At 27.9% G+C, this 13377-nt stretch overlaps 1 protein-coding gene across 1 annotated transcript; it reads left to right on the top strand.

Moving 5' to 3' along the window:
• Positions 1–7759: 7759 nt before the first annotated feature.
• Positions 7760–10563, top strand: LOC149057303 (52 kDa repressor of the inhibitor of the protein kinase-like). Its single transcript, XM_089223371.1, has 6 exons — positions 7760–7849; positions 7918–8022; positions 8104–8367; positions 8516–8661; positions 8780–8910; positions 9278–10563. The coding sequence occupies exons 1-6, from the start codon at positions 7760–7762 to the stop codon at positions 10561–10563; spliced, it is 2022 nt and encodes a 673-aa protein (XP_089079497.1).
• Positions 10564–13377: the final 2814 nt, after the last annotated feature.

The following is a 13377-nucleotide window of genomic DNA, read 5'->3' on the forward strand; positions in this document are numbered from 1 at the left end:
CAACACAAATTTAGTATGGTTGTATAGTAATCTGACATATCTATTTCAGTAGATATCTCATAAACTCTGAAGTTATATTTCGGTTAATAAGTAACAGTGTATAAAACAGTAATATCGTGACTACAGTAAATTGGTTGTACTGAATAAAAGAAAAGTGCCTACTAGTTATGTAGTGCATTGTTGTTATCATATTATATATAAATTTATATCTGTGACGTAAAAAAATAGGATAGTAAAATAAAATAAGAAGAATTTGCACAAGTGATAAACAATTGTAACACATACTCGTAATATGGACTTTAAACAAAAAAATCATTAGAATGTTTACATAAGCTAAAGATTTAAAATTAAGAAAAAACAACCATTATGATGAGAATAAGCGGTTTATTTTAAACTATAAATATTTTTACTACGATAATCTTCATTACTAAACTTAACACTAATAAATTTATTGAAACAAGATTATACATATATTTATTATACGGTAAATTAATTAACATTAAATATTACCGATGTTATAAGATAGTTTCAGTTGAAACTTTAAAAGCCTTTATTATTGAAGTCCAAGCATTATTCTTAGATGTCTTTCATTATTGAACATACTTTATTTACTACTTACGTAAAGATAAAAGATTAATTTTCAGTTAGGCTCCAAGTCAAACTACAAAATAAAATCAATGCATGTAAGTACTATATTGTCATCCTGCATATTAAATTATAAAAAACAGACATTTTCTATTTTACTTAAACATTTTTAAAGTCTTACTTAAAATAATTAAAATGTATACTTCATTGATTAATATTTTTTTTTTCACTAAACAAAATTTATCTTCTATTTTTATTTACTTTTAATAATAATAATTCCATTTTTATAATTAGGTTGGAGTTAAACTGATTGCTGTTTCATGTTTTCTTTTCGATAAACTAAAATTAATTAACAACTTAATTTTTTCGTTTTTTTATATTTTATGAAAAATTTAAATAGACGATTAATACAAAAGTATGATTTTTTAACAATAATTTTTGAAACTGCACATCACTGTTTCAAGTTTTTTGCAGATGTAAAATATTTATTCCTTTTCTATCTTAAGCATATTGATCATATACATTTTTGTGTTAGGAAAAATATAATTTAATGATGGTGAGTTAAATAGCAGTCCCGAAATGTGTATTGAAAATATTTTAAAGGAGAAATTATTAAACATATTTTCTTTTTCCACTTCTTGAATTTTAAAATTCCTCTACCTTTTATGACATGTTATATTACATGAGAACTATGTTTAATTGTGTTTTGTTATAAGAATAGTGAAATTACATTTAGATGCATCAAAGTAAATATCAAGTGGGAGTCAATTTTAATAGGACCCCAATTATATTAGTTATTGGCACCTACATATTATTCTGGATAAATGGTGCAAAATGGTTTCAAAATCTATTAATTTGTTAAACATAAACTAATCAGACTAAATAAATAATAACCATGCTTGTCTATTTATCTATAATATTTTTGAGTTTGTTTATAGTGATATCTTATAATATTACATTTTAGATAAATATATAATTTGCTACAAGGAATATTTGACTATTAAGTCATATTATAGTGCTATTTCACCAGATAATTTACTATACTATTTTATTGTAGAACATTAAATACTTAAAACCATTATAAACTTACAATATTTTTATCACTGATAATAAAAGTTATTTTTTTTACTAATCAAATATTTTGTATGTGTTAAGTTAGATCATAACTTTGTCCAAATTACACAGGAAAAATCGTAAGTTGTAAAACTTAATTTATTTATAATTTGTATTTATATTTTGAGATGGGTATGTTTCTCAGAACTAAGTTGTGATCAACATTAATTTAAATGAGAGGAAAACTTCACTCTAGCGTGGAAACAATTAATTCAGATTATACCAGACAAGTTGTAATTTGTAAAACTTAATTGTAGGTAGTTTTTAATTTGTTGGTTAGTATAATTTTTTGTAATTCAGTTTGCATTAATCATATCATCGAATTAACGAACTTTCAATATCTGAAAATCAAATAGCAATAATTACTAATAAATCATACCTACAACTTAACATTTCGTCTGGTGAAATTCGGACAAAGTGAGAGCTGGACTAACTAAATAACAGACATAGATGCTTATCGTTAAAATTATTTCACTCTTAAAATATGAGTGATAGGTACATTTTCTCTTTTCATAATCTGCTATACATATATGTATGGTTTGAACATTATTCAATCAAGTATTAATTTAATTACTTGTAATAATAAACGGGATAAGCCCTTGACATTCACATAAATAATTAATAATTTAATAATACACATACGAAATACTAAAAAAGATAATAATATATAGTAGAAAACTTATTGATACATAAGAATTGTTCAGGTATTATTGGTCCCATTTGCTAATATCATCGTACGTAAATAGGGTTCATTATATAATTAATAATTTATCCCACACAACGGGACTAGGAAAGAAGAAATGTTACAATAATTAGAACCGGGGACATTAAAATTTATCCTCGTTAACATATCTGAACCATCAACTTAAGATTTTTGATAAGAAAACTAAGTTAGCAATTTTTCTTCTAAGTATTGAACTTTGACTGTCACGTAGGTAATTGAACCTCATTATAGTATACCTATCTTGTGCAATATTTTTTTGTTTTTCTGTAGTTGTATCCAGTACAGCGTATCCAGGAGAGAGGAAGTTGTACCCCCCACTCTGAAGCTTTTTAAATGTTTAATTAATTTAATGATCGATTGACACAGCACGCGTGTTGATTTTCTAACCCCCCACCCCATAAAAAAAATTCTGGAAACGCCTATGTTTGTAGGACATTAATACACTTAATCTATATAAACAATTAATGATTTTGTATTTTTATTCTATAGAACTCTGGGTACGTTTAATTTAAACATTTATTCGTATTATAGAGTCCTGAAATTAGAAATATAGAAGATAGATGATAATTTGTACCATTGTATGATTTTGATTCAAACGAGTTACGATTTATAATTTATACAAATATATTATTTAAGTGAAAAATAGTTGCTATGCGACATTCCACATTTCAAAGTGCCTACAAAAATATGTCTAGTCATTTCCAAAAAGTTTACATTATAATAACGATAAAAACTTTTAAAATGAAAATTTTATTTATGACCGTACATTATAGTTTAGTTTATTTTTCATACTTTTGGTTTATTACAATCATATTTCGGATAAACGACTTATGCGAGGTACTGTCATTAAATTATTCCAATGAAGGTTTGATTAATTTTAAGTAATAGTACCTAATATAATTTTTCTTTCTCTCCGTCCCATAAAATAATTTTAAAAGTATAAAATGATTAAAAACTAATTATCATAATTAAACCCAAAAATTTTATAATTATCGACACATAAATAACATTTAGAAAAATTATTGTAGCAGTGAGTATAGACGTCTAGAAATTATAGCACTAATATTATCCAAAATATGATTTAATGATAAAACTATACTTAACAACCTGGCATGTCATCTCAACGGATACTGTACAATTATATAGGTACTATTTGACGTTATGGTAAAATTTAATTTACCATCATAACAATATGAGTAATATTATTGCCTTTTATTTTTTGTACCTAGTCTGTTTTATCCCATAATAAAATAATAATTTATTGAGGAGGATGAGACATTTTTGAGAAACTCTACCACTATTCTCCATCACATGCAATACCATGATATTTATGTTATAAATGGTTTTAAAACAGCTTGACCAGTTTTCATAAACTTAATGACAACCAACGGTTTTATTTATTAATTGATGATTTTTACTATATCAAACTTAAGCTTTGGCTGAAGTATAAATTGAGTAGTTACCAAAAACCATATTTTTTTAAAGTTTTTTTGTCCATCCATGTAACTACCTTCTAAGTAGAATCTTGAGCTGATACAAAAACATGACTGGAAATCGGTCGAATTAATTATTTTTAAATTCATAATTCTCGAAACTAATACTGTAAACAGAGTTTTCATTAAATAAAAAAAATATTTTTACCATTTATTATTATAACATTTTACCTGCATATAGGTTAGGTTAGGTAATTACACTACACATACAAACACGCTCTACTTTATAATTACAAAAACAATATTATTATTAAATACAGAGTGTTCTGCGAGGATATATATCCATTACCCGTAGAGGGGGACTCGCCGCCAGAATAAAAACCAGGTTTTCATCGTTTTATCCATAAACTAAAAAAAAAATATTAAAAATCATGAAATTAATGGAAATAAAATGTCCAAAGGTCAACATTTTCAGGAGAATAACCTCTATAAAATAGGTATCTTAATTTTTTTTTTAACTTTTTTACCAAAAAAATAAAGTTAAATTGAACAATAAAATACATGTAGCCCTTGTCTATGTGAGTCTAAAAAAAAAACAGATTTATGATATATTTATTATCTCAGGAGATATCGCAATGGGTAAATCCTCGTGGGACACCCTTTATAGCTTACCTATTGTCGATCATTAAACGTTATCGGATCGAAATAAACATACCTAAATCAGCATTATGACTGTCAACCACCGTTTACACAAACTCACTCACACACCATGTACGAGGTAGTTATAATACAAAATCATGATACAATGAGATGGTTATTAAAATATTTTTGTAGACTGGACTAGCGTATATTACAAAGGGCTTGCTGTTTACGGTACAGTGTTTATTATTATTATTATAATAAAAGGAAAACCCATATTTATAATTTTATTAATATAGTCGAGCAACCAGGTGTAAGATTACACTTAATTAGGCTTTTAATTGCATATTAATAAAAACTGTATACTCTCAAACATGCCACTATAAAATAGTATAATTTTATAGGTAAGTCCCTGGTATCAAAGGTAAAAAGTATACAAGTACCTAATAATAAGTAGTAACAACTAATAACAATAGAATCATCATAGCATGACCAAATATTGTACGATGGATGACAGATATATACATAAATATTAATTACTCACTATAATAATACACTGTATGTCTTCTAAAATATTGTCTTATGAATTTCATCAAATATGAAATTCTAATAAAAGCGTGGCAATTAGAACAAATGAACAAATTCCGTGCACATAAAATTACAGTAAAGAAACAATGAAAATAATGAAATATCTCTGAAGATTGAAAATCATTATTTTTAAAAGTATACAATAAAGGATTTGTTTTTTATTTATTAAAATAATTCCTAACGGTTGAGTATTTTTCAGACAATCTACAAAATATTTTGAATGTTAAAAGACTTAATCATTTTATTTAGTTTTGTACAATAATAACGTGTAAAATATGTTTGAAAAATAAAAATCATTGGTGTCCATTACATATACTGTTTAATTTTGTTAATTTTTATAAATAGTTAAGTTCAATTAAAATTTAATAGTATTCTAATATAATACTGTAAATATTTATCATATCGTGAGCTCAGAAAAAAATTTGTCTACATGAACTATTATTTTTTTTTAAATAAACCTATTTTTCATTGAAACTGTACTATCTTTTTCGTAATGATCGATTTTTAACAATTATAGCACATCTAAAAATGCACTATTTTTTTGCGTTACACTAGAAATTTATTTTTCTTTTCTTTTTCTTTTTCAGTCGACACTTAACGAAAAATAAAGATAAAAACAAAAATGTAAAATATGTGCAATAATAACCACAATTTTTCATATAGAATTTTCTTGTTTTAATATACTATAAAACTTAGAAATATTTCATTTTGAATTAAATGTTTGTTTTTATTAAGACATTGCTAACCTAAAAATAATAATTATGTGGCAGTGGATTTTCATTTAAATAGATATACAGCCTCGCCTTCTTATTAATTAATGTTTCAAAAAGTATTTACAGAAACCTTTATTTGTTGATAAAAATAATCAATAATATAGTTCTGTCATATTATTATTGTGTGGTTGACACAATGAATATGATTTAATATTTTTTGATTATCATTAATTTATTTTATCATGTAGATAGAACCTTTTGGTCTTAAACACGATTTTTAAGAACCAAAATGTGATATTTAGAATGCAATCACATGAGTAAACTTATGTGTAAATTTGATCAATTTAGTCCATTTTAGTTCTAAATAACTCTTTAAATAATAGAACAATGGACCAACAAGGTTGGATGTGAACTTGTATTATAGATCATTGATCGTCTAACCTGTGTGTATCAAAAAATCGATTTTAAAAAAAATTGACTTAGTATCTTATCTTTATAAGTCCATTATATTAAAGACTTTGAGCATAGGTATTTTAGAAATATTTTTAGAAATATTGTTTATGAAAGTTATCGGGTTGTCACATCTGGTATTCACGGATAACACTACAGTTTATAAAAATCTACAACGACTATGACATATTATTATGAGAAATTAAAATCATAAAATACTATCGTAGTTACGATACATTTAGGAACAATATGAATACACTACTATTTTACTACAGCGCATTGATTGATTCATGATATTAACGTTTTTTCTTTTCACTTAGTGTTATAATAACATAATATTCAATTGTGATAAAATTATAATGGTTGTTAGCGATCATTATTTTTTCAACTTTAGGATTATAATTCGGGAATTTGTAATTTGCACCAAATTAAAGATATTAATCTGATCCACTGCTGGTAGCCAAAAATAGTGGTTGAAATTTGTACCAAAATAATGGTATGTAATTTGCACCACCCTCAGGTAGTCGAAAATAGAATTTGTAAATTGCACCAAAATGATTATTTATTTGTTTAACTCTCGAATATTCGATTTTGAAATATTCGATTTTTCCTCGGTATCTTCGTAGACGTCGAGACTAGACTGACAATAATAATTTTAATAATAATAATAATAATAATAATAATAATAATAATAATCCGATTTAAAAACATATAATTTTTTTAATTTACCAACTTTTTTTATATTCATAATTATACAATTTTATATAAACTTTGTACTTGCATCAATATTATGTGTATAAGCTCGGCTATTTTATAAATAAAAACTAAGCCAAATTTATATTAGAATATAAAAACTTATAAGTTTGTACTATTGAATCGATTTTAATTTTGGTGAAAATTACAAACGCACTTTTAAAAAATGGTGCAAATTACACATGTTGTAAATATTTTGGGTAAATTTTGGTGCAAATTGACTACAGCCTATAATTCAGACCATCATTGAACGTCGTAAACAAGATGATACTTGTTACCAGGCGCGGATCCAAGGGGGGGGGGCTAAGGGGCTTTAGCCCCCCCCCCCCCTTTGGACGTGTATATACTTATATATTATATATTATAATTATATTATTATATATTACACTGGTGTACACGTCTGGTCGACACCGTGAATTTTGGGGGAGTGGAAAATGATGTGATACTGTGATTATGATATCAGTGTTCGCGTGTAGTGTGCACTAGACAGTGCAGTCAGATGGAAAACGCTCTTAGATACCGACATGAAATGTCAACAAACATAAAATAGGCGTGTTTTTGAGCTTAACCAAATGTAACCTGGTTGCTATATTTTGTTTTTAGGTAACTGATAATTTGTAATCATCAAATGAAATGCTTATCGCCCTGTATTTTTGTTGTTGTTTTCAGTTTTGTACTATTATTTATATAATTTTCGATTTATTAGCGTAAGTACTGAAGTACACGTAATTTTATATAACTATATCCAAGTCAATATTAAAATGGAAGAAAAGAAAAGGAAAACTAAACCTATATTTTCATTTTTTCGAAAACAATCGAAAGAAAATGAGGACGAATCCATAGGAAAAACAGTAAGTATTTATTAGTATATTAATATTATATTATTAATAATTTGATTTTGGCTCATTTATTTTTTTAGCTTAATGAAGGAGAAGAAAGTACGAAATCGTCACTAACTGAAGTTATAGAAGATATAGAATTAGTTCAAAATGAAACGAGTTCCCTTAAAATTAGTGATCAATCGGTAATATAATATATATTATATATTATTTACATCTTAAATTTGGACACATTTATCTATCTCTCTAATTTATTTGATATTTAGCCTTTGAGTATGAATGCTTATGATATTGGCTTATGTCTTAATAAGCAACTTGATGACGAAAACAAATTATTGTTCTTAAAAAATACATGGACACCAATGCATGGATTTATTTTTCCAACTGTCAAACAAGGGAATCAGAATAGATGTTTTCAAAGAGAATGGTTGAACATGTTCAAGTGGCTGGCTTATAGTGATGTAAAAAAAGTCGGCTTTTGTAAATATTGTGTCATTTTTCAACCAAGTGGTGGTGGTCAAGGTTGTCAGGTAATAATAAATTATTATAAAATAAATTATAATAAATTATTGTTAATAATATTGTTAATGATTAATATAATTATTATTATTATTAATTAGTTTATAATAATTATATTAAATTATTACAATTAACATAAAAATTATACACTTTTTTCAGCCATTGAAAGCTTTTGTCACTGAACCGTTCTTAAATTTTAAAAAAGGCATCGAACTATTGAAAAATCATGGTTTGACAAACTACCATAAACTTTGTGCTGAAAAAGGATCTTCATTTATTCAAAATTCTAATGGAGGTGGATCAAAGTTTATAAATAACATTGTTAGTGATAAAACTAAATCGATAATGGAAGCTAATAGAAAACGTTTAACTTCAATTATAAAAAATTATAATATTTTGTGGTCATAACAATATATCTCTCAGAGGGCACAGAGACGATGGGATACTTGACTATGAATCAGCAATAACAGGAAAAGAAGGAATTTTTAGAAGTCTTTTATCATTTCGCTTAGACTCTGGTGATAACATTTTGAAGGACCATTTTAAATCGTGTGGTAAAAATTCAACCATGATCAGCAAAACAATACAAAATGAAATAATAAATGTATTGCATCAAATTATTACTGAGAGCATTGTCAAAAACATTTAAAAAAATGTTTTTTTTTTCAATTATTTGCCATGAAACAACAGATGTCAGTACTAAAGAACAACTATCATTTTCTGTGAGGTGAGTTTAAATTAATAGTTACGGTAATATACTCATATTATATATTTATTTTGTACCTTTTTCTAGGTATGTTGATATGGATAATACACAGATTAAAGAAGAATTCCTGGGATTTCTAGAATTAAGTTCAACTACAGGAATAGCTATAAAAAATGAAATTTTAAAACAATTGGAAAATTTTGGTTTAAATTTAGGACACGTTCGTGGACAAGGATACGATGGAGGTTCTAATATGTCTGGTCGGTTTAATGGCGTCCAAGCTCTAATTCTTGAAGAGCAGCCTTTGGCTGTTTATACACATTGTTTTAGTCATGGCCTAAATTTGTGTATATCAAAAGTTTGTGAGCTATCTTCTATTAGAAACATGGTTGGGATTGTAGGCGCAGTTTCAGTTTTTTTATCTACCTCAGCTAAACGCAACAATATTTTGTTAGCAGCCATTGATAATACTGATGCTGTGTCATTGCCAAAAAAAACAAAATTAAAAGCCATGTGTACAACTCGGTGGGTTGAGCGTCATGACTCAATTATTACTTTTCGGGAACTTTTCCCATATATCGTGAATGCTCTTGATATTATTGAAGAAGATTTTGACCGTGAAATATCAACTAAAGCAGTAAGCTTCAGTTCTTCCATAAAAAGAAGCGATTTCCTTGTCAGTTTAGAAATAGTTGCAAATTTGTTTTCCTACACTAAAGATTTAAGTATTAGACTACAAAGTCCAAAACAAGATTTATCTAGTGCATTCTCACATGTTAAAGAAGTAATTCAAATATTTGAAGCGAAGAGAGATAACTGTGATGAAGAATTTTCTATCTATTTTACAAATGCATCTGAAGTAGCATCAAAAATTGGAGAAGAAATAAAAATTCCTAGGCTGTGTGGTCGGCAAACAAATAGAAATAATATTAAGACGTCAAATCCTGAAGATTGGTTCAGAATTACTATTTATATTCCCTTTATTGACCATTTTATAACAGAATTAAATTCAAGATTTAATGATAGGTTCAAAGATATTATTCCATTAGAAGGATTGATCCCTGCTAACAATAATAAGTATAAAACAGAAGAGATATTAAAAGCGGCATTAATGTATGATGAAGATATACCAGCTAATTCTCACTTGGAAATACAAGCTGAATTAGAACTCTGGAAGACGAAATGGGCCAACACAGAAAATCCAAAGCCCCAAACTGCGGTTGAAACATTGGTACATTGTAAGGTATTTTACCCAAACATTAAAATATTACTACAAATTTTTGCAACAATTACAATAACATCAGCAACTGCTGAAAGATCATTTTCTTCCCTGAGAAGATTGAAAAATTACATGAGATCTTCTATGACAGAAGACAGGCTAAATGGGTTAGCAGTGCTGCATATACATAAAGAAATACCCATCGATATCGACGATGTCATAAATATATTTTCTCGACAGAAGCAAAGGCGAATGAAAACTGAAGATTGGTCAAAAGACTAATGCACTTATTATTATCTTTTTTATTATTTTAAAATATATTATAATAAATATACATACGTACTAAAATTATATATTTTGTCTTTGTGTAATACAATTTATAGCCCCCCCCCCATTTCATATTTCTAGATCCACCCCTGCTTGTTACTCGTGTCTCAAAATCAAAAATAAACGATGTACCTTTCCAAAATTGGAATAAAATCTTCCAATGTCTATTTATATATGTGAATTTAGGCTTTAAACTCATTCAGAAGCTCGGTATCGTTGACGGAGTGGCATATTAAGTTTGTAACCAACGATCCAAATTTCGAGCTTATCATGACCTAATTTTTTTTTATTTTTCAATATTCATGACATATTTTATTGTGTCGTTGTTAGGTATCTAAATCAAACTACTTCGATAATTAATGTGAATAATTCTATATTTTATTCGTACGTGTTAAAAACCTCTATCGTAAGTTATTGGGAGTGAGAAGTAGTGAATATTACAGTATCGTGATCAGCATTTATGGGCCACTACAACAGAAACGCGAGACGAAGTCATTCAATCTCAGTTCGGACTCGGCGACCGAAAATTCCAGCGGTGACTATGTTTTCACTCGTCCACTACGATGCAGAGAGAGAGAAAACGCTATGGTGACAGTCCGGTTGGTTTGGTTGTGTGGACTATAATAAACGTGTGTGGTACACCGTTTTTAGTCAAACCCAACGGCACGGCGTCACGTAGGCTTTTGCACGTCCGCGATGGTTTCTCGTATGAACTGATGGGAAACGCAGTGTGTAGGCGGATGGAGGCGTTATGATTTATGCAAAATATATCTGCATACATGAGTGTCTGTCCTCGAGTATGTCGCGTTTGTCTTAGCAGTGGCAGTGTACGTGTTGAATTAAAATGTGACGCGAGGAGGAAAAGTAGACAGGACCTTTGGCCGGGGGCACGCCCGAGTGGGTGCGTGGACCTGAACACGTTTAAGCAGTGGACGACTGCGGACGGTTCCACAGCAGTCGGTGAGAAGGACCGTGATGGTACGACGACGGGTGGAGAGACGTGAGATATACGCGTAGGTATAAATATTATACAGTTGTGGCGCTACGGAAAGGACTTTGGTCGTCGCGCCCTTAGGGAGGTACGTGCAGGGATTACCAGGAAAAGATGATAGGTGGACCCGGTGGGGTAAACCCGCAAAGACGTTATTTTAATGCCGTCCGGTAACGCGTTCACCCTAATTTATATTCAAACTTTTACTCGTAGGTACACATAACAGATGCTCTACTCCCGATTCCTGGGCGTACACGACATTTCCACTTTCTAGCCGTAATAGCATAATCAGTTGTAGAAGTGGGTATATTATAATACAGTGACTATGCGGTAACTATATTTATGTGCGGTATATGACTAATTAGAATAAATAACGTATTTAGATACCTATTCATCATAGTAATGACCGTTTGAAAAACTATAAGATGTACAGTGTACACGCAGCAATGTAAGTATAAGTAATAATAATAATAATAATATATAATATTGGTTGACTGATATGTCAAACTATGTGACAGTCACTGCATTGAAATTCTCACAAAAACATGTATTAAGTGCAGGCATGCAGAATAATAATAACGATAATCAAATGATAGTTCTGACGCCGAGCAAAGGTACTTTAGTACTAACGAGCAAATCTTCGTATATGTACACATATAATAATATGTATTTATATGTATGTATATATATACATATAACAATTATATTAATTATAACTCGTTGGAATCATATGATAAATGGGTTGTGTCGGTTTATATAATTTTACTGATTTTCCACCATACAGCTTTAGTATACAATAGTATTAATGTTATAGTACGCAGTCTATAATAAAAAATAATAATAATCATAATATAATGTATTCTCGTTAAAGTTGAATTATTTAAAGATAGTTGTTATGTATTATTAATTGTAGATATCATTCGCTCGACGGTAATTTATTGTCCATTTCAATCACATCACTGTAGCAGTCAGAAGAGTTGTTTTAAGACAGTGGTCGGGAACCTATTGCTCTTTAACATGAACTCTGTGGCTCTTTGAAAAATACATCAATATATCGAAAACCAAAGTAGCAAAAAAGTAAAAGTTCTTTCTAAATTATATTTTATCATACACATTTTTTTATAATATATGATTTCTATACATTAATATATAGTTTAAAATAAAAAATAAAAATTTACTATATAGAAAAATTATTGTTTTTTTATTTTAATACGTAATATGATAAGCACATTAAGCACATAGATGTAAATAGTATTTTTCTCTAAAAAAACAATCATGAACATGTTAGGTACATTACACATTCATTTAGTTGAACAATTTTAATGAATTCACAATTAAAAATGTATGGCTAGGATTTACGCATATCTAAGTTTTTTTCTGCAAATTATTATTACTATTTTTGTTAGTAATTCCCACAAATCTTCTCATTATGAATTAAATTATGGTATTTTTTATTGCTCATTTTTGCATATTTTGGATAAAATGCATATTATTGAATATTTTAATTCATGTTTAATGGTATATATTATTACAATTTATTTCTATACTGCACAAAAATAATTAAAAGTTTATTAAATCTACATTGGAAAATATCTCATTTTTACTTAATGAGAGTTTGTAAATCAATTTGAACTTAGCCAGAACAGAGGATCCATTGAAAAGATCGAAAAAAAAATTTAAAAAAGGGGGTAAGTCGTGGATGTGATCTTTGTTAAGCCCAAGTAATAAAATATAATATCAATATAAACCTTAAATATGATTTATAATATACTACTTAC

The sequence above is a fragment of the Diuraphis noxia genome, unplaced genomic scaffold, assembly GCF_037042655.1.
Source record: "Diuraphis noxia isolate RWA-SAM2 unplaced genomic scaffold, SU_Dnox_SAM2 contig0003, whole genome shotgun sequence".
Taxonomy (NCBI): Eukaryota; Metazoa; Arthropoda; class Insecta; order Hemiptera; family Aphididae; genus Diuraphis; species Diuraphis noxia.

Excerpts from the sequence above, each read along its gene's own strand:
- LOC149057303 (XM_089223371.1), top strand. The coding sequence starts at position 7,760 with ATGGAAGAAAAGAAAAGGAAAACTAAACCTATATTTTCATTTTTTCGA. Across the intron at positions 7,850-7,917 it reads ACGAATCCATAGGAAAAACA|CTTAATGAAGGAGAAGAAAG; the intron begins GTAAGTATTTAT and ends TTATTTTTTTAG. Across the intron at positions 8,911-9,277 it reads GGACCATTTTAAATCGTGTG|GACACGTTCGTGGACAAGGA; the intron begins GTAAAAATTCAA and ends GTTTAAATTTAG.